Source organism: Xiphias gladius, chromosome 6 (genome assembly GCF_016859285.1).
Source record: "Xiphias gladius isolate SHS-SW01 ecotype Sanya breed wild chromosome 6, ASM1685928v1, whole genome shotgun sequence".
NCBI lineage: Eukaryota > Metazoa > Chordata > Actinopteri > Istiophoriformes > Xiphiidae > Xiphias > Xiphias gladius.
In genome coordinates, this window is record NC_053405.1 from 19146470 (window position 1) to 19165933 (window position 19464).

Below are 19464 nucleotides of genomic sequence, written 5' to 3' on the forward strand. Positions count from 1 at the left end.
CACAACTATCTCTTCCTTTTGTTTGCTTTGGTGTGAGGAATATTTCTGTATTTTTTTTTTTTTTGGTGTTCTCCAATTCAACTGAATGAAATTCATTTTCAAAGCCAGCCATAACCTCACTATTGATCAACACAATGAAAGCACATTTTTCCTTTTTATTTAATTTATTGTAAGAATGGGGGAGGTAGGGGACGAGAAAGAAGCACGTACAAATACTTCGATAATAAAAGACAAAATATTGTGGTTAAATTCTGTACTCATACCAAAAGTAAAAAGGCAACATAAATCTAAGACATACATTTACAAGGTGTAATATAGGACTACATGCAAAGATTAATTTAAATTTTTTTAAGGTCTTGTATATAAAAAAATAATACCATAGAGAGCCAGAATGATTTGATGCTGTTCAAAAGAGCATTTAAGACTGATTAAACAAATGCATAGCTCTTTAAAAAAAAAAAGTAATGAGTGGGACATTTTTTTTTTTTTTTCAAACATGGATTAAAATCTACTTAAACACAGTTTCCACTGGTGTTTTGCTGATAAAACAACATAACATTATTTAAACACAACATGATCAGGAAACTGCTGTAGTGTCAAATGTGCACACATGCATTTTATCTTTACACAGCAAAAGTGCCAATGACTACAAATAAAACCAAAAGTAGGAAAAATAAATTCTTGACTATTGTTTTTAAGTAGCTAGGTTAGGTTTTGGTTGTCGTATTAGTTGCGGTACTTTCCCTCCATTCTTTTCCAAAGGCACTAAAACAAAGCTAGAAAGGACTTTTTTTTTTCGTCTTTTTTTTTTTCATGACAGTGTGATCCTGACAGCACCTCCTACAGTCCTTTAACTTTGCCCTGGACTTGACACAAGCATTGAAATGTAGTAAGATCAGAGATGTAAACATATAGACAAGGACCAAACTCAGGAGTGGGGGACGTGTTTGGCAGCGTGGAGTGAAGGACAAACACACATAACAGAGAGGAAATGTAGCAGAAAGATACTGCAAACAGTGAGAGTAGGCATTTGTCATTCACAATTAAACATTTTTTCCCCATAAAGACAATCGGACTGACGATACTTTTTTGGTAACCATTAATGTTTGGTAACAAGGGTTCTCCAAATTAGTCCAATTGTTTTTCCCTTGATGTTTTCCCTTTCACTCCAGGTCTTTCCCTCATACTGTATAGTGTATGCTGGATTAGACTCCATCTGCAGGTGTGGACTGTGGCTCGATCCAAAACAAGAAACCAGCCTTGTCTAAACAGATTAAACATCAGTCTATATCAGCCCATTTATACAAACAAATAAATCGAATCAGAGCTATTGTGAATGATCAGACTCAGAGGGTCAGACTAAGCTTCAAAGCAGAGAAGAGTTTCACATTCTCAAAGACACAAGGGCAGGCAGAGACTGTGGGACAGGTAGTGTTGTTTATGAAAGACTGAGTCGCTGCCAGCAGCGTCGTCTAGTCAGGCGCTGCATGGACTTAAAAGGCGCCCAAAACAGGGGTCAAAAGACTTAGAAAATAAACGAAAGGGCTTAACATGGTAAAACAAAGAGGCCAAAAACTAAAAGAATATATGGCTGTTACAGAATATCTAGCAGTTTAACAAACAGGCGCACTAAGCAATACGTTTTTATTGCATTTTAGAAAGACTTTTTGGCTCTGTCTCTTCTATTAAACAGACTAGCAGACAACAACTACACAACTTATCATTCTGCATTTGTACACACGCCTGCCTTAAGTGACAAAAAAGGTGCAATGTCTGCATTTAACTTTGGGTCTTTGTATAATGGTGCAGTAGGTCTGACACACACACACACACACACACACACACACACACACACACACACACACACACACACACACACACACACACACACACACACACACACACACTCAGACACACACGCACACACACACACACACACAAAACAATCTCATTTGAAGACCAAGGTGCGATAACATTTTCTCACATATTCAGTAAGCAGTTCTACTCTTTAAAACTACTGTAGTAAGTTGAGACTAATATATGTCAAATGCTGGAACAATGTAAAAAGAACCCACTGTTGTCTCCTGAAGCTACTATCATCACTGAACATCTTAGAAAATGAACATTAACAAATAGGCCAAAATCTGAAAATAGTCTAAATTACAAATTTGAGATAAATTTTGGCTCATATTTCTGATTAAATGTGAAGCAGTTTTTTATTTATATATCCAACTAAAAACTACATTTCTGTTCATGTATAGTTCCATTTTAGTTTAGGCAAAAGTAATTCTCAGTCACACCAGCAGGTGGCATCAAGAGATGAGCTCCAGTCCTTTAAGGGGCACAAAGTTTTCATTTTTGAAATGAGTATAATATTCAGTCAAGTTAAATGAGATCACTGTGAGGTTTGAGTTGGCCTCTCCAGTCTGAAACTGACTGTTAAACTGGTGACCAACCTGAGTTTTAAGCAGACTGCAATCACACAAAGAGGATGATATAAATGCATCATCCCAGTCATCATAATCACTAGATTTAATACAATTCTTTTTACTATATCAGTAATTTGTGGTTAAAGAAAAATATTGCTTATACATGTTTCATCAGTTAGTCCTCAAGAAATTTTTCTCACTGTCAGGTAACGGCTAACAACATTTTGTGTCCATCTTAGTCTCAATCCTTTTACCTTGGGTGGAACTGGTTGATATTCTGGTCTGGACTTTGAAACGTAACCATCTTCCCCAGAACTCTAGATGACAAAAAGTGCTCATCTGTGAGGATGACATTGGAGCTGAAGGTGAAAATGAATCTTCTACGGACCATCCCTTGGCTTCACTTTCCTCCCTCTCTAATAATTCTACCTGCTTTTTCCTCTCCGTCAGCCTCCTCTCAGCTGTCTTGCTCTCTTTGTATTAGTGTGGCAACGGAATGAGGACCTCGACGTAGTTGAGAGGGAAGAATCCCGACTGGCCGTTCAGCATGCCCTCGTACCAGTTCTCGTCGATCTGATTGGTCAGGGTGATGATATCGCCCTCGTGGAATCCCAGCTCTCCCTCGTTCTCCGGCTCAAAGTCATACAGCGCCTTACAGCTCGGCTGCTCTAGGGCTGAGAAAACACAAGTAAGGAGAGAAAAAATTAAAAACACAACACTGCTTTTCTTTAATGGAAAGAAAAGCAGAAAAACACAAAGTGCAGAAATTCAGGGTACTCTCATGCAGTGAAAGGCCACAGCAGTGTCAGTTTCGGGAAAAGGTTAGACATGTAATCTGCTGTACTCTGTAGATCACACTTTTTTATACATGTGAGCAAAACATTAGTATGTGATAAAGACAGATCAACAGAAACACAGCACTGCAAACGAGCTCCAGAGTGCTGACAGGTTTAATCTTTGACCAAAAACCACAATATCCTATGAAACCAGGTTTCTGTATAACTGTTCTCCTCCCTCCCCATGTGTTGTTTCATCAGTCTACTCGTTTTTCTGTGGCCTCACACAGATCAGCAGAAGAGAGTGGGGCTCCACAGACAGACAAACTAGCCTTTTTTTGTCGCCAAACAATTTTCTCATTGTACCAAGTTTACCCCACAGCCTGCTGGGTAGGCTAGAGATGGGGAAAGCTTTAGTCTCTCATTCTGTGTTTTACTCCCTACTATATTCATTGATAAGGCCAGATAAAATAATGTAAACATTTAATGGAGTAAGACCATCTCTGAAGCAACTTTACCACCATTACAAACATTTCTCCAGAGGTAGGTTATATTACAAGAGGCTCTTCAGATGCAAAATGAATCCGTTTATTCAGTGTGTAAAGGGTGACACATTGTGAAAGTGTGAACGTTTCAGTCACAAACCATTGTCAGCACAAGAGCTGTGCTGCATGCTGACGACGATCACCACAACTTACGTTTGAAGAGCCTCTTCTACTTGAGTGTGGGCAATTTTTCTAAGATATGGGACTGTCGACTTCACTTACACGCACCTGACACTATCTATTGAAAAGCCTGAACACAAGAGCACAAACCCTTTCACAATTCTTTGAGGTTATTATAGAGTTAAGGTGTATTAGCATCATTTTTATCTATAAAAAAAGTCTGGTAACTAGCACTTTCATATGAAAAGGTTACAAATACTGCTAATAAGTCACTCTTAAAGAGGTGTTTATTTTATCTACCTCCGACAAAAAACAGCTATGATAACTGAGGTCAAGATGCCTTAATTAGTAAATATATTTACGTCAATGTATTTGTCTTCATATAGCTCACTAACTGTGCTAATATTAAGTCAACATTTTAAAGTAAACAAGACATTAGTTACATTAATTTTAAGACGAGCGGTTTTCCCTCAATATGAAAGCGCACTATATGCAGCAAGCTGCTCCAAAGTCAAAATCACATCCACTCTGTATTGTCCCCAAGATAATGGGTTAAAAGTAATGTGTTTACACATGGGCACATTAAAACACAGATGACAGATGATGTTCAACATACTATGTAATATGGTGGGAAGACATAGAAACAGAATTACAGTTACAATAATTATAGTTGTGTGTAACAAAAGCTGAAAATCTGACGACCTCAACTCTGTGTTATTCAAAAAAGGCTATATACTGAAACAGACAGCTCCCAGTACTCTTTATAACACTAATAGCGATTCTGATACTGACTGAAATACCGCTACAAATAAATGTAATAACTAGCACTAGCTGCATTCTTGAGTTATATAATATTATTTAATATTAACAAAGAGTACTATACTCTGAAAAAGCCCAAATCTCTCAACATTCAAGTCAACACATAAAATCATGTTACAGGATGATTGGTTGTACTCAAATCGAACATTACAACTAACAGTCACATGGGCTCAGGCTTAACAAGGTGTCACACACATAAATGTATTACGAGTTTCAGATTTATGGACATTGTGTAGTTTCATCATTTAAGGACCAATACTTCTGTATCTTTACTGTTTTGTATGTAAACCAACATGGGCTGTGCTAAGAACTGTTATAATTTCAACACAGCAGTGAGCAGATCAGCCACAGGGAAGAAGTCTTCAGTAACTTCTAGTTCCTGAGCAGAGCTCTAAAGCCTGACTGAGTTTATTAAAAAAAAAAAAAAAAAAGACTGAGATAGCATACTGTGTGGCCATATGAGTTTTTAAAACCTCAAATAAAAACTGTAGTTTGAAAAGTTCACAATTGCTCCTTGAATTAGGAGAATCCTGTTCTTTTACACTGTGTTAATAACGACGTGTCTAAAGCAAATGTGGACTGAACCAGTAGTTGCAGAGCTGTTAATACTTTTGTCAAGTTGCAGTGTATGAAGGACAGGCAGTGCATTTCATACAAAACCACATACAATGCTGTTAAAGTACACATGCATCACAAACCACCAATTATGTGCTGAACCTGTGAGAAGCAACTTATACCATACTTTATGCATTTCAAACCAAAAGCTGTACAAACACAGAGGACCATTTCAACACCACAACTGAAACTGTGACACTGAAAAATGGCCCATACGATCTATGACTCACACAATCTGTGTTTCCGAAAGGACAACCTGGCCAAGTGAAAAGATGGCTCTGATGATGTCACAGGGAAGAGGAACAAGGTCAGTTGGAGAAAGGCCATTCAAATGACACGACACACGACACACACCCATTTTCTCATGGTCAACGACTGAGCGCATTCGAGAGTCAGACATTCAGTGCATGCCACCACTCACAAAGCCTCAAACAGACTGGGGAAAAACAAAACAAAACAAATGCACGTTGGATGCTTTTCACATATTTCTGCTCAGTCGTACTGACTGGATGAAGGTCTTAAGAAATCGTGTTTGCTATGGCGGCAAAACATTTTTTCAGTTTAATTTCTGTCAGATTTCTAAGAATGACGGCATGCTACTTTGGCTTGGTGCATCTTCTGTGTGTGGAGAAACAGCTGGATCTGTTGTTGCTGGTAATTTCTGGTATGACAGCTCTTTTGCACATATCCTGTGTAGCTCTTTTATGTGGCTTTGAGAGTAATCTCAATGTAAGGATGGAAAAAAAATAATTCCAGAGAATTTTTTTTTTTCTTTGTTTTGTCAAGACCCCGTCTGTTTTCTGATACCAACTGTACAGTCAGCCACTTCATCATTTTGACAGTAATGGTTAGTTCAAATTTGTTTTACTCCATTTTTTTCCCTTTTTAAAAAAATTCTTGGTAAAAGTACAAAATGTTGATGCTGATCTACACTAACAACTTTTTAAACATTTGTCTTTAGAGCCCATCAGCCATTTCTTACCAGAGTTACATGAAGGTGTAGGGGCCACGGAGGTTGAGTAGCCACCGTTTGAATGGTTGTTGTCTCCATAGTCAAAGATAGGTTTTGGTTTGGGTGTGTATTCACGTCTTGGTCGAGACTGAGCCTCATTCATCCTGTTCAAAAAGATAAATTAATATGAGTCTTACATTCCCAAAATCTTAACAATAAATACAAAATTATGTCTGGAGTTCCTGAGACTGAACCAGACTTGAAAAGCTCCAAGGCGAAAAACTGCAATGTCAGATGTAGCGTGCACTATGTTGGTATTTTTGTGCGTCAGGTTTCATTACTGCACCTGTCTCTGAGTTTGTCAGAAAGCTCGTCCAGCACCTGTACGGCCTGTCTGTGGTACTGCAGTTGGGACTCCACCAGAGAAGAGAGCTGGCTCACCTGCTCGATCTACACCCCCACACACACACACACACACACACACACAAAAAAAGACAGTCAATGGCACTTTGCTTAAGATACTGTATTTTACTGTATTGCCCATTCCAAAGGATAAACAGTTCAACAGTTCCATATTTTGGATAATAAATAATACAGTTCACAATAACCCCAGTGACAGGATGTGGGAATATACTGCACCTTGGAGATATATCATCATGTAGGTCATGTGTAATAAATAATGTTTACATTTGTTTGACAAAATAATCATAACTCAGAGTCTGCTTTTTCTACAGCATTCAACCTCATCTCAAGCTAATAAGTACATTTTAAGATTATTTGACAGGTGTTTCTATAATTTTGTCCACCCCTTTAAAGTCAAACATGGTAGGCTAAATAACACAAAAAACTCTGTACAATGCTATTCAGTTCAACAGCAACACAGTCTACAGCCTCCAAAATGATCATAATGTTGAATGAGCACCTCTCTAAAACAGTTTTAAAAAAAACTGAACATTACAACCTTCATGAAGGTAACATTATTGCAGGACTGTTGTAACAGGTGGCATCATTTTTAGCTAGGTGTATCAGCAGTAATAAACAGGCAACTTAGTGCGTGCTCTGAGCCATTTTGTACTTCAGTGCCTCCTCCCCTACAGGTGTGTTTACCTGCAGTTATGTACAAGGCAAACAAATGCTCCAACTGCTAAAACCAAAGAGTGAATATATGTTATAACTGTTCAATTACAGCTATTCAAAGGCATGTTTATATGCAGTGCCAGTGTTATTTGTGATCAACGGGTGTGTTTCATCGTTCTTCACAGGCATAACTATTACTGTGTGTTTGTCCTGTGGGTGTGCATTGGACAGCAGCTTTCCAGAGAAAAAGTTAGTTTAGTTGGATATGTTTACTACTCTTTTTATCCTAAAGGGATTGGACTTCAAATTATTCTTCATAGGACAAACTCTAACACCATACACTGAACAGTAAGAAATAAGTCCTCACATCAGTCTCCAGCAGATTGTACATGCTGGTCTCGGCCACTTCCTTTGACTCATGAAACTTCTCCAGGGCCTGTCGGACCTCCTCATCTGGGATCTTGCCCTGACGCTTTTTCTTGTAGTCATAATCCAGGCGACGGCCTTCAAGCTTCTTGAGGTGGTGCTGAAAATGGTCAGAGCCGTAGTTAGTTTAGTAGTGATCAATATCTTGCATTAACTAGAATTTGACACTTTAAAAGGAATGATGATGGAAGGTTTGACTGGTATCTTTTAATATTTCACTATGAGAAGGGAGTTTATTTCCCTGCCATAAAATACCGTGTTGGTGTGTCAGATACCTGTATCTCTCTGAGGTCCTTGTCACAGAGCCCTTGCAATGGATCAATGAAGTTCTGTTTGACGTCAATGTCGAGAGAGTCTTTGACTTCTGCCAATCTCTTCATGGACTCTCCTACATCGACTAGCGCGCCGCCTGAACCACACATACAGAGAACGGCTCGGTGACATGGGTGGATTTACAATTTATAGCATTTATAGTAATTATAGCACCATCAGAACAAACATACAGACGGAGATAGTATCTAAAAAGACCTGAGTTACATGCAAACAGACAGAAGTACAATACTAAAAATAGTCAAAAAGCATTTCATAAGCACTGTAAACAGTTTTGTTGAAATCTGACAATGAACATTTTAAGTATGCCACACATACACGCACCAGAACAACCATGCATACGTCACCAATATTTGTATGCAAAGAATTTACTATTCTAAACCATTACACACACGCACACACGCACGCACACACACACACACACACACACACACACACACACACACACACACACACACACACACACACACACACACACACACACCTTACCAAAGTTAGTCTCCTCTCCCAGATCCCGCCCATACTTGGCCATACACTCCCCTAGCAGCCCTTCAGCCTGAGGATAGCCTGGGTTCTTCACCTGACCACGAATCTTAGACATGGTGTTCAACATGGACAGTTTGGCCCGAGATGCTGTTGAAGGGAGTTGAAGCACATGTTAATCATGAGTTCAAACAATTTAAATACACGCATGTAAACAGATTAAGTTCTCACCTGGGTTGGGCTGAAGGTACTCTGATGTTTTGGAGATTACCTCCACTACTGCTTTACTGGTCACATCTACTTTCTACAAAAAAAAAAGCAATCACACATACTTTACAAGTGTACAACAGAGCTACTTTAGTCGGAGAACTAAAATAAAATATTGACACACAAAGGAGGTGGTCTGGTAAAACTTTTGTTAAGCATTACTTGCATGTGCTTGTTCATAGTTTCTTGCATGTAGTTTAAAGTATTCTCAAAAAAATATACCTCTGTATGTTATTTTCATTCCCATCAAGTTTGGATACACACAGTATATTATAGTCACATGCACCAGAGCCCAAGGTTAATTCTTCAACTAGGTTGTTTAGCTGTAAATGAGCTGTCAGGTGTTGCGTAACTCTGTGATGTCAACACAACACCAAGCTGTCCTCAGTGGCTAAACTAACAAGATACAAGACAGACAAATGTTGAGGAAACGCTGAACAATCATTAGATGTGAGGGAGCCAATAATATCAATGCACAGTCTTCCTAAGGATAGTAATATGAGAGACCAGTGGCTTAAGCTCAGTTTTTATGAAATGCTGAAGCATTTTAGTCCAACTTTGACTGTCAAGTTTTGCAAGTTCTTCATAAACACTGAGGTCAGCCAATTTCTTCAACCAATAGAGGGTGATGTAATGCTTTAAATGAGGTTAAAACATCAAGAGCAAATGCAGCATGTTTGTGTACTGTGTGAAAAAAACCAAACAGGCCTAGAGTTCGATTAAAGATGTTTCTCCCTTAAGACCATAGAAAGATGCCTCTCTTACCCGTTCCAAGTCTCTGAAGTCATCATCTAGTTTAGTTCCTTCCGCTCCTCCGACTTTCTCACTTACCATCTAGAGGGAGAGAGAGACATGGAGACAGAAAGAGGGGTAAGTGAGAGGAGTGCAAATTAGTTAATGCTGCTCATAAAGTTTTGATTTGAGTGGGAAACAAGCCCAAACTCATATCTAATTTACACATTCACGTTTGCTCTGTGTAGAGAGCGCAATAATGGACACATCTCAGCGTTTCCAGTACATAGGCTCTACTTGAGCGGCCCACCCAGGTAGATAAAATAACTTGGTTTCAACTTAGGTAAATCTTACATTAGAACACCTTATTTAACTATTTTCAAACTGACTAATTTTTGGCGACACACGTCTGAGATGCATGCGCTGCAGTAACTGAGTGGGGAATAGAGGCTTCTCTGTGCGCGGCCGCTAAGCTAGCGTCTACCAACAGCCTGCATGTGAGGCGTTTAGGGAACATCGATTAATTGTAGCTACAGAAAAGAATCTGAGTTACACTCTCCCCCTCCAAACTGCATGAGTCTCTGCATGCATACACATCAGTCACACTTCGCGCCACCCACCATCAAAAGTAAATTCTCAATCTGGGGGAAACACTGACTTCTTTAGGAAAATGTAATTTATGTGTGGAGCGCATCATATTGTATACCCAGTGTTGTACAAATCCTACAGTATATTTACCCTAACTCCTCATGTGACTTTAAAGACAGAATTTAGAATAATAGATAACACTGCAGGAAAATGCTAGAAATCAAAGAAAGTGATGAAATCTTTTAGACCATTTCTTTTGTTTACATTTTGCAGAATGAAAAAATGTTGGACCACCTAACTTCATTATTTCTATTTCAAAACAAACTATTTGCTACAACGTAAGCAGATTGAAAGCACATGTATTTCCAAGTGAGATCTTCCAGCATATCTTATGCCACAAACAAAAGCCTAAGAAATGCAAAACAGTCCTTTTTCTGTTCATGTACAGTACAAGTACAGTTGTACATACTTTTTGGCTAATTCCTTGAATTATTGGTTTGAATCGTGCTTTTTTGGAGGAAAAAAAAACTCAGTCACAGAGAACAGTAAATTAAACGAAAGTGTTATGCTGGCTTTTTAATAAGACTGTACTGCTGTGACAATTTAAGATAATTAAAATCCTGACTGCTCTGTCCATGAGCTACATGGTTTCATTTCTGAGTTTCTCCAACTAGAATGGGCGGAAAAAGATTCCCATCACCACCACTAAGATAATAATATGGCACGCAACAATGCACCTTGGTTCAGGGTAAGAAGACAAAAAAAGACAAAAGCAAACCACAATGACTAATCTGGGTTTAGGTTTATGCCATGATTCCAGACAAAATTATTCATAATATCTACAAATTACTTTCGTCACACCAGGACATACTGTATAGAACCTGTTTTGCTCTTGTACATAAAAGTTTTGAGGGAAGTTGTTACAACCCTGATGTTAATATTTAATGATTTCGCCCTACAGTATTTTCAGAGGGAGCAATTCAAGCTGTCTCGGCAGTTAATGAGACAACATAAGAAGGATCCTGAAAAAGCAATAAAGAACTTAAATAAATTTGCCTTGCAGTTTTAAGATTCGAGTTTTATTCTGTAAAACGATTCAGTAAATGAGGTGACATTAGTTTCCTAAAATGCCACTAAGCATGTCAACAGACATTCTTTTGACAGGTTTAAATTAGTTTTCAGACAAATGTAGATTATATCTGCAAGACCTGGCCTCTACTATATAGGCATGGATAATTCGGCTCAATACTGACACCTTTGCAGATTGGCAAAACCTGACCTTTTCAGGTGATCTCTAACTCTGAAATGGTTTAATAGACATAATCTATCCTTTGATTTAGAGATTACGAGACCATTTTTCTCTTCTTCCCTTTCCTTAGTCAAATTCACTATCCTTGATAGAGCAACAGCAGTTTAAGTTATTTCCTACATGACTCAAGCAACCGTTGGTGACCATTTTGTATTTATTTATTTCTGGAATGACCAAGACTTTTTGGGTCTGACGGAAATGCTAATTTAAAGAGAATTATGACAGCAGCAGCTGATAGACTTTTGCTGAACGGTCTAGTTTCAGTATCTTCAAGTTATACTGCAGAATATCTGCTGTATGCGGAAAACACATGACAGGGGGCCTTGGGGGATTCAGGTCACAAGTAAAGATACAGCCTCAATTCGCAGCCTACTCAGCATTTCACTCCCTACCTCCAAGGAAAGACAAGATTGCAGTCTGCAGTCCTAAATTTTTGCTACTTCATCCTTTTTTGGCACACTAACCCGCCTTATGAGACTTCTGTGGAAGGGTAATTAATTCATGATGGGGTGTTTCATTTTTTTGGGGGTTTTTTTTGTTATGAAACACTATACTTGAGATTTTAGCCTTTTCTGATTTTGGATAGTAGAAAAGTGAATTATCCGAATAATCTGTTGGCCACTAAATACTATTGCATTTTTATTGTGCTAAAGAAAACATCAAGTTCTCAGACCTGTGTAACATTTTATTTACATGCACACAGGCTCAAAGGACTGGAGCCCAAAAACATCCACACACGGTTTTCATCAGGAAGTTTTGGTATAAACAACGCATGAAGCTACACAGAGGGATCAGTCTTTAAACAGGTATCCTTTTCATCTTAATGACTGGGTATTAGTCAAATAGTAGTGTACTATCACAAAGCATGGTTCAAGCTCTTGTTTGGCTTCAGATGACTTGAAAATTGAAAGGCCCAGAAAAAGGTTGTCTTATAGAGAGGCAAAGGTACCAACTGAACAGCAAGAGAAAGAGGGAAATTAGCAGCCTGATGTAGTCGTGTTTTTTTTTTAAACGCTGCATATGAAAACCAGCTGGTTGGTGGGTAAAACCAAACTTTTTTCAGTCGATTATTTGTCTCTCACAGCAAACTTGTGTATAAGCTGCAGCATACTTGATGGCTATCGTTTGAAGCCATCACATGTTAGAAATGTTTAATTTTGAAATTTTTAAGCGCAGAATTAAAAAGTTAAAAAGACAACTTATTTTTAGATACAGCACTCTGTCCAGACTACATGGTAGGAGAAAACAAAATTATGTCATAGTTAGACACCTGAAAACTAGGTCAAAGTTGTTTTAGATCAAAGCAAGATAAGGAAAGAGAGCTCTGTCACCACACAATACATGAGCAAACCAAACTTAAGAGGAAATTATGACATTATGAATGGACTCAGAAAGTGAAGGTGTGATAGCGATTTTGCAGCCTTTCTGGTGAAACATAAGAAGCTGTATGATCAAGAAGACTATGTGATTTTTAAAATTTTATTTCTTCCTTCATTCTTAATTCACTTAAGTGAAGCTTCTTGGGTCCTATGCGTTTAAATGTTTTCCCACAACCCTGCATTTAAAATTCAAACTCTAACCCCCTCTTGGTTATTTCCAGTAAATCAGTAAGCCGTCAATGATCATTTCACCCTTTACATACACAAGAACCAAGCACTAATCTGGACTAGAAGTGGGAAATATGGATAAAATTAAATTTTCCACAATGGCACATGTAAATTTGTGTTATTTTATCAATATATATCATGATATAATTCATTTTCTTAAAGTTAGTTGATTTAAAAAAAAAAATAAATAAAATAAAAAAAAAACTGGATTTAAACTGGATATAATTGCCAAAGCAAAGAGTAATTCTTGTTTTGGCTAAACCTGAAAATTAAACACCTGATAAATCAAATAAAATAATAAAAAGACAACGCTGCTATAAAACTGTCCCGCTCACTGATTTTCAACATCACCCTAAAAGGTCTAATACACCCAGAGATATTAAAGGGATGGATGCATTGGTATAAACAGCATGAAAAAACCTTTGACGGTAAACAAACTCATATTATATCACAACAAACTCATATCATCATTTTGCTTCCTCCTGATCTTAACTGATCCAATTAGCCGCACCAGTAGCATGCTGTCTGCTGCTTCTAACCCTACTAGCATCGTCCTTTCACCTGCACCTGTATTGTGACTTGATCTTGATTAAGACTATTAATAACCATAATGGGGATTATACTGAAGACTGATTATCATTCCTATAAATCGGCTTAACCCTCGTCTGTACCAAACTTTAATCTACTTTTTATCAAGATATCCATAAACTAATCTATCCTGACTTGTTTTAACACTCTGTTTTTAACACCCTGTTTTAACACCCAACATGATGACCATGTTGGGTGATTAGTGTGATGCTTGCAAAATGTGCATGTTTTGAAGAGGCTTGTACATTGGTTGTAAACGTTTGCTTTGGTCCAACAAAGATTCTGTAAGAAAATAGATAAAATAGGTATTTTTGTAAGTTATATGTTCCTATGAATATACAAATTTGCTGCTTCTTCCAATTAATGTTAAAAGTTTAAAAAGAGAGATATCAATAACTACTGGGTATCACAATTTTACAATGACAACTAAGAATTCTTGACTGTAGTCTGGCATGACATCTCTGACGCAGGTGTTTGCTGTTGTTAGCACGAGTAATAAACTCAAGCTCAAACTCGGCAAGAGTGAGGCTTAGCTAATAACCTGTAAAAATGAATTAAACAGCCGCTCAGTGAGAACCACAGAGGTATAATTTCAAATTTGTCTGATATTTGCCTTACGTCACCTGGTGCTTTACATCAGCATCATCCGTTACAATCTTGTAATGGACAACCTTTTGAGTATTATCCCTTAGTTAACCTTCTGGTGTCTTTCCATCTAGCCAGAGGTTTATTTATTTTCAGTTGTAAATTGAAACATTTGAGAACCAGAAGACTTCTAACTAATCACTACTAACTATATCAGTGCATAAATTAACTTGGTAAACGGCAAATGTATTCTTATAAAACCTATTGGATCAGTCATCTCTATTCAGGACTAACAATCTTTCCTACTATCACACCTAGAACTATGAGTGCAATTTTGTTGGTGCTTTTTAATGCCCTGAGGGTGACATCTAAGGTTTAAAGATGTAGTGTTAGCAGTAATTCTCAGAAAAACACATAATAGGTGGGGAAAGACATTAAAAGAGACAAAACAAGGACATGCAAGCTACAAGGCACAGATATAATTTCAACATCCAACTTCCTGCATGCCTCCAGCATAGAAAATCTGAACTATGTCAAGTGTTGTTGACTCTCATTGAGTTTTGGCAAGAAAAGCAGCTGCATTGCAGTCAAATAAATGGAGAGCAGACTTTTCTCTTCCTTCTCTGCATCGTTCCTCAGGGTTACTTTCTCATTTAGTGATCCACTTTACCTCCCTCAATCACCTTAACTATTCATTTTCACTACAGTCGGTACCAACAGGCCTAAAATGACAGTTTGTACATCGTGTTATTTTTCCTGACAGCCAAACCAACAGGGATCTGAGTCTGTTCCTGACAGGAAACTGGGGCAGAAACCAAATGTCTTTCCTGCCTACATCAGCAGGGGTAGGAAGAAAAGAGACTCAAAATCTTTTAAAACATCCCCGCCCATGACTGGCCAAAATTAAAAACAACACACCAATGTTCAGACATCAAACTCTGTGACTTGTATACCTCCAAGGCCATCAGTGGCATTTATAATGCAACAGTATTTTAGCTTTTCCCCTCAACTGCCCTAAATATCGATCTGGCTAACTAAACAAACGACTAACCCTATACACAGCTGGACAATAGGTGACTTAAAAGAAGCCTTACTATAACCTAACTGTTCGGGGTTTCATTGCAATACCGATGGAAAGGGGGGGTCTCTCAGGAAATTACCCCAGATGTTTCCATGCTGGCTCATTTTAGTCATATTGCACTACATTTTTCGTGTACTGTTTTTTTTTACTGACTCACCCGGAGAGCCCCGTAGACAAACAGAGGTCATGTTTACAACAGGATGTGTACTTATTGAATCTGAATTGTGGCACCACTGGGTTGGGTAACTTTAAAGCACAAAAATGTGAAATACCTGTAAATGCATGACAGCGTTACTTAGCAGTAATTAAAGTTAGTAAACGCTAGTTCAACTAATGTTAATGCAAAACACGTCCGTTGATGCCCGTTAACTTTACCGCTAGCTGTAAAAGAACACGGAGTGCCAACTAAAAATAACGTTGACATTTTACACACTGACACAAAGGGCTAGTAACGCTAGCCTCCTGTCGTCACTAAACAATAACGTCCACATTAACACAGCGTTTATCCATATTAGCCAACCGTAAACGGTTAGCTACTAGCGCTAAACAAGGCTAGCTGCTAACGATGCATGACAGTTGCTAGCTAAAAGAAAAGTTTCGCAAACCTGGCTGGCTTTATAAAACTGTTTCTTCAAGCCCGCTACAGACATCTTGAACCCCGGGTGTCTTCAAGTTCCGACGAAGTTGTAAAGAGGTCACGAAATAACCAAAGTTAGCGGTGTAGTTTGTTAGAAAAGGGGCCAGTGCAGAAATGTTTAGGAGGAATCATAGGACTGCACGGCCGTCACTCCAAGTCTGGACACGCCAACTGACCACGTCCACGTCGAGGGTGATTCTCCCCACTGTCACCGCAGATAACGGAGCGAAATGTGCAAAAAGCATTCGCACAGCCAACAATGTTAAATTCTCCTGAACTGAAAACGCAAGCACGAACAGTCAGGGGCACACTGCTACGTTGCACAGAGAACCAAATCTGCACCGGCCACTTAGAAGAAATCACTCTCCCGAGTTTAAACAGCAGACTCCGCGGGACGGTTAAACTGGTGCACACTGCTCCCTGCTGGATGTAGCAGGTACGCACCCGTCCGTCTGCTGCAGGCCACATGTTCACGTTCTCTTGCAATCTACCTACACCCTATTTCATGCCTAAAGACGTAAAGAAGGAAACAGACTGAATAACGGGATGAGATCGTTCCCCCGTCCACCCCACCTTCTCCGCAGTGCGTCCATTTTTTTTCTGTACTACTATAGGTGATGGGGCCCATTTTAAGGCACTTACCCTGTCAGTTTATATTGAGTTTTAGTGGTTCATATCCTCGAACAAAACTGCTATTAAATCACCACAAACCAGTTGACATACACCAAGCCTGGAGCATATTGGGGCCCATTCAGTTATGAGGCCCCAGGGTGGTTGCCCGCCTTATCTGGGTGGTAACCAGGCCTTGGCTTGAAAACATCAAACTGCCCCATCTACTTTTCCACTACCGTAACATTATCTAATCATCCAGATAATGTTGGATTTGTTTAATGAGGCTTTAAAATAAACACCTCTGAGATTTCTGACAATACAATGAAGGAGGGCTGAATTTTATTTGTCGTGCCCAAAGTAAGTGAAAACTTATTCAGCAACACATCTTCATTGAACTGGAATGGTAACAGATTTATGGCGGCATAAAACTGAAATAACCTAAAGACTTGATACCGTGGCAAGGATCAGGAGGAAAAATATCTGTATTTTTTGTGACTGGGGAGGAGACCCCATGTAATTGGGTGGGGGGGGGGGTGAAATGTGTGGCCTGATCAGATTGTTTTACAGTCTCCCACTGGCTGTAAATACATTAAATGATCTTACGGGGAATAAAAGCTTACTCAAGGAGCCAGTGGGGTTTATGAGCCCTGGCATGAGAACCATAGATTTTATCTACCATAATGGTGGTAATAGTGCACTAGATATTCCCATCACAGGGTATCATTGACCTTCTACTTTTATGTATAGTATATAGACTGAAATAAACAAAAACACAGGCAAGAGGTAAGCAGAGTGACAGTGCAAAATGCAGAGATTGATAAGCTTTATTTTGATATATGGACTCTTTCAGTACAATTAACTTGGACATAAGAGAACAGTAGTATTTATAGATCTTATAATCTAGGTGTGTATTGTCAGCATGTTGTTGTGAACGTCATCTAGGAGAAAGCTAAAATAGGTTTATTGTTTAGCAACACAGAGTAACTGTATTTATCTAAACGAATGAGTCAGAAAATACAATTTTATGCTTTATTTTAATCCCCTTTTTGCCTTAGGTGTAAAATTGAAAGTGATGATGAACCATCACAATAAGGTTTATTTAAAGAAAATCTGTGTCTGATTAAACTGCAATAAATGTATCATTTATATGTGTATTGAATACAACATGTCTGTTTGTAAACAACAGAACTGCTTCATTTGTGCAGATCAATTCCAGTTTTAAAGAACACAGGATAAAAGCCATAACAATTTTTTCTTTTAATTGTAAAAAGACTTTTATTACATTCTTTAAATCCACATACAGTTTTGTATCACCATTGTGCAATAACACTTTACTGTGTTAAAACCTCTTGGGCTTTATATCCATGACATATCATAAATTATTTTTTATTAAAATCTATATTGATTTAATAATAATAATCTTAAAATAGAGTGAACATATCATAAACAGAAGGATCATGACAAAAGAGAAACTTTTAGGGAGACATCTTTAAAAACACTCTTTAAAAAAAATAGAATTACATCTCTCCAAGACAAAAAGGACACTAAACTGATGAGAAAAAACAAACAAACAGTACATATAAGGGTAAAAATTAAGAAAAAAAAGGATCACAACAAAACCAACACAAGATTCAGAGATTATAATCCATCTTTTATATTTATTTTACTATATTTACTTTTTTTAATATCCTATTTCATCTATTACTCAAACTCGAAAAAAGTCTTGCAATAATGATATTAGACAGGGGTAAAATCTTTGATACTTCTGTAATCAAACATTCACAAGAACATGTACTGTACACAGTGATCAAGGTTTTAAGGTCTTCTATGTTGGTGCAAGGTGTCTTGCTAGCTAGACTAACTGCAGACACTGTAGGACAGAGAGCCCAGCTATCTCCCTGAGTAACTCTAAACGGAAATATAAGTGCAGATCGTCAGTACTGCCCCCTGGACAGATTTTCGGCCTGCAAAAACTATAAAGTATACTGAATCTTTTGAAATCAGCATGTCTAACATTCTCTGACTTAACACACAAAGTAGTGCACTTTGTTACAATCTGTTAGTGTCATCTGGCCATGTCAGCTGACCTGTGTAGTACTTGGCTGTGTATTTGGTACGTTATATTCTAAATAGCATAATTTTGCTGTGCTCTGAGGTTGACTGTGCTGGAGTGCTTATGAAAATATTAACTGTAATACATTGCAACAAAGGCCCAACACACTGAGAACAATGGGAAAGACATTATTGCACAATCCCACTATGCCACTGTCTTATGTACCCAGAAAAAAGTGTAATATCCCTTCATACTATGAGAGATAACTTGATGTATGGCAAAAAGCACTGTCCCAGCAGTGCAAAGCAAACCTGGCTGATATATTAAAAAATAGCTGGACATCCATTAATGGTCATGTGATTGTCTAAAAAATGTTTAAGACAGAATTCACAGCAGTCTTTTCTGAGATTAAAACTATTCTTTTTGCGTAGCTTCTTAAATTTACTGGTAGGACAATGTAGCTTTACAGAAATGCAACATGTGACTGTACTTTGAAGATAAAGGTATCATCTGCACACACCCTCTTGTATCTCCAGAGACTTTACTTCACATAGATTTGTATCTACAGTATGTAGGGCTGCCTGGACCTAAAGGCATGAACTGTTCTCATATGACAGAAAAGCAGTCAGACAGGATGTCCACAGTACATCCTCAGTAGATCCAGCATTTCGGTTTGCTTTTGTCGTCTGCACTGTTTTAAGAGAAAAATGATATATTTTAAGATTGTTCGGTCACCACTGGCCTTTCAAATTTCACCACTAATTGTTATATTTTCAAAGAAGCTCTATAGTATGAATGCAGAAATACTAACTCAGGGGGGTAGCTGATGGCTC

The 19464-nt window shown here is 38.1% G+C and overlaps 1 protein-coding gene across 3 annotated transcripts; it reads right to left on the minus strand.

Annotated features, from left to right (window-relative positions):
• Positions 1–801: 801 nt before the first annotated feature.
• Positions 802–16364, minus strand: sh3gl1b (SH3-domain GRB2-like 1b). Of its 3 annotated transcripts, XR_005707576.1 has the most exons (11): positions 15935–16364; positions 9605–9673; positions 8804–8876; positions 8579–8722; positions 8035–8168; positions 7701–7859; positions 6603–6706; positions 6287–6420; positions 5535–5582; positions 2859–3103; positions 802–2768 (listed from the first exon to the last, which is right to left on the minus strand). XR_005707576.1 is itself a non-coding variant. In XM_040128614.1 (10 exons), the coding sequence occupies exons 1-10, from the start codon at positions 15977–15979 to the stop codon at positions 2910–2912; spliced, it is 1104 nt and encodes a 367-aa protein (XP_039984548.1). In that variant the 5' UTR covers positions 15980–16364; the 3' UTR covers positions 802–2909. The 3 variants fall into 3 exon arrangements, 2 of the variants coding, with proteins under 2 accessions (XP_039984548.1, XP_039984549.1); XM_040128614.1 differs by having other exon boundaries at positions 802–3103; XM_040128615.1 differs by lacking the exon at positions 5535–5582 and having other exon boundaries at positions 802–3103; positions 15935–16361.
• Between the last annotated feature and the right edge of the window lie 3100 nt (positions 16365–19464).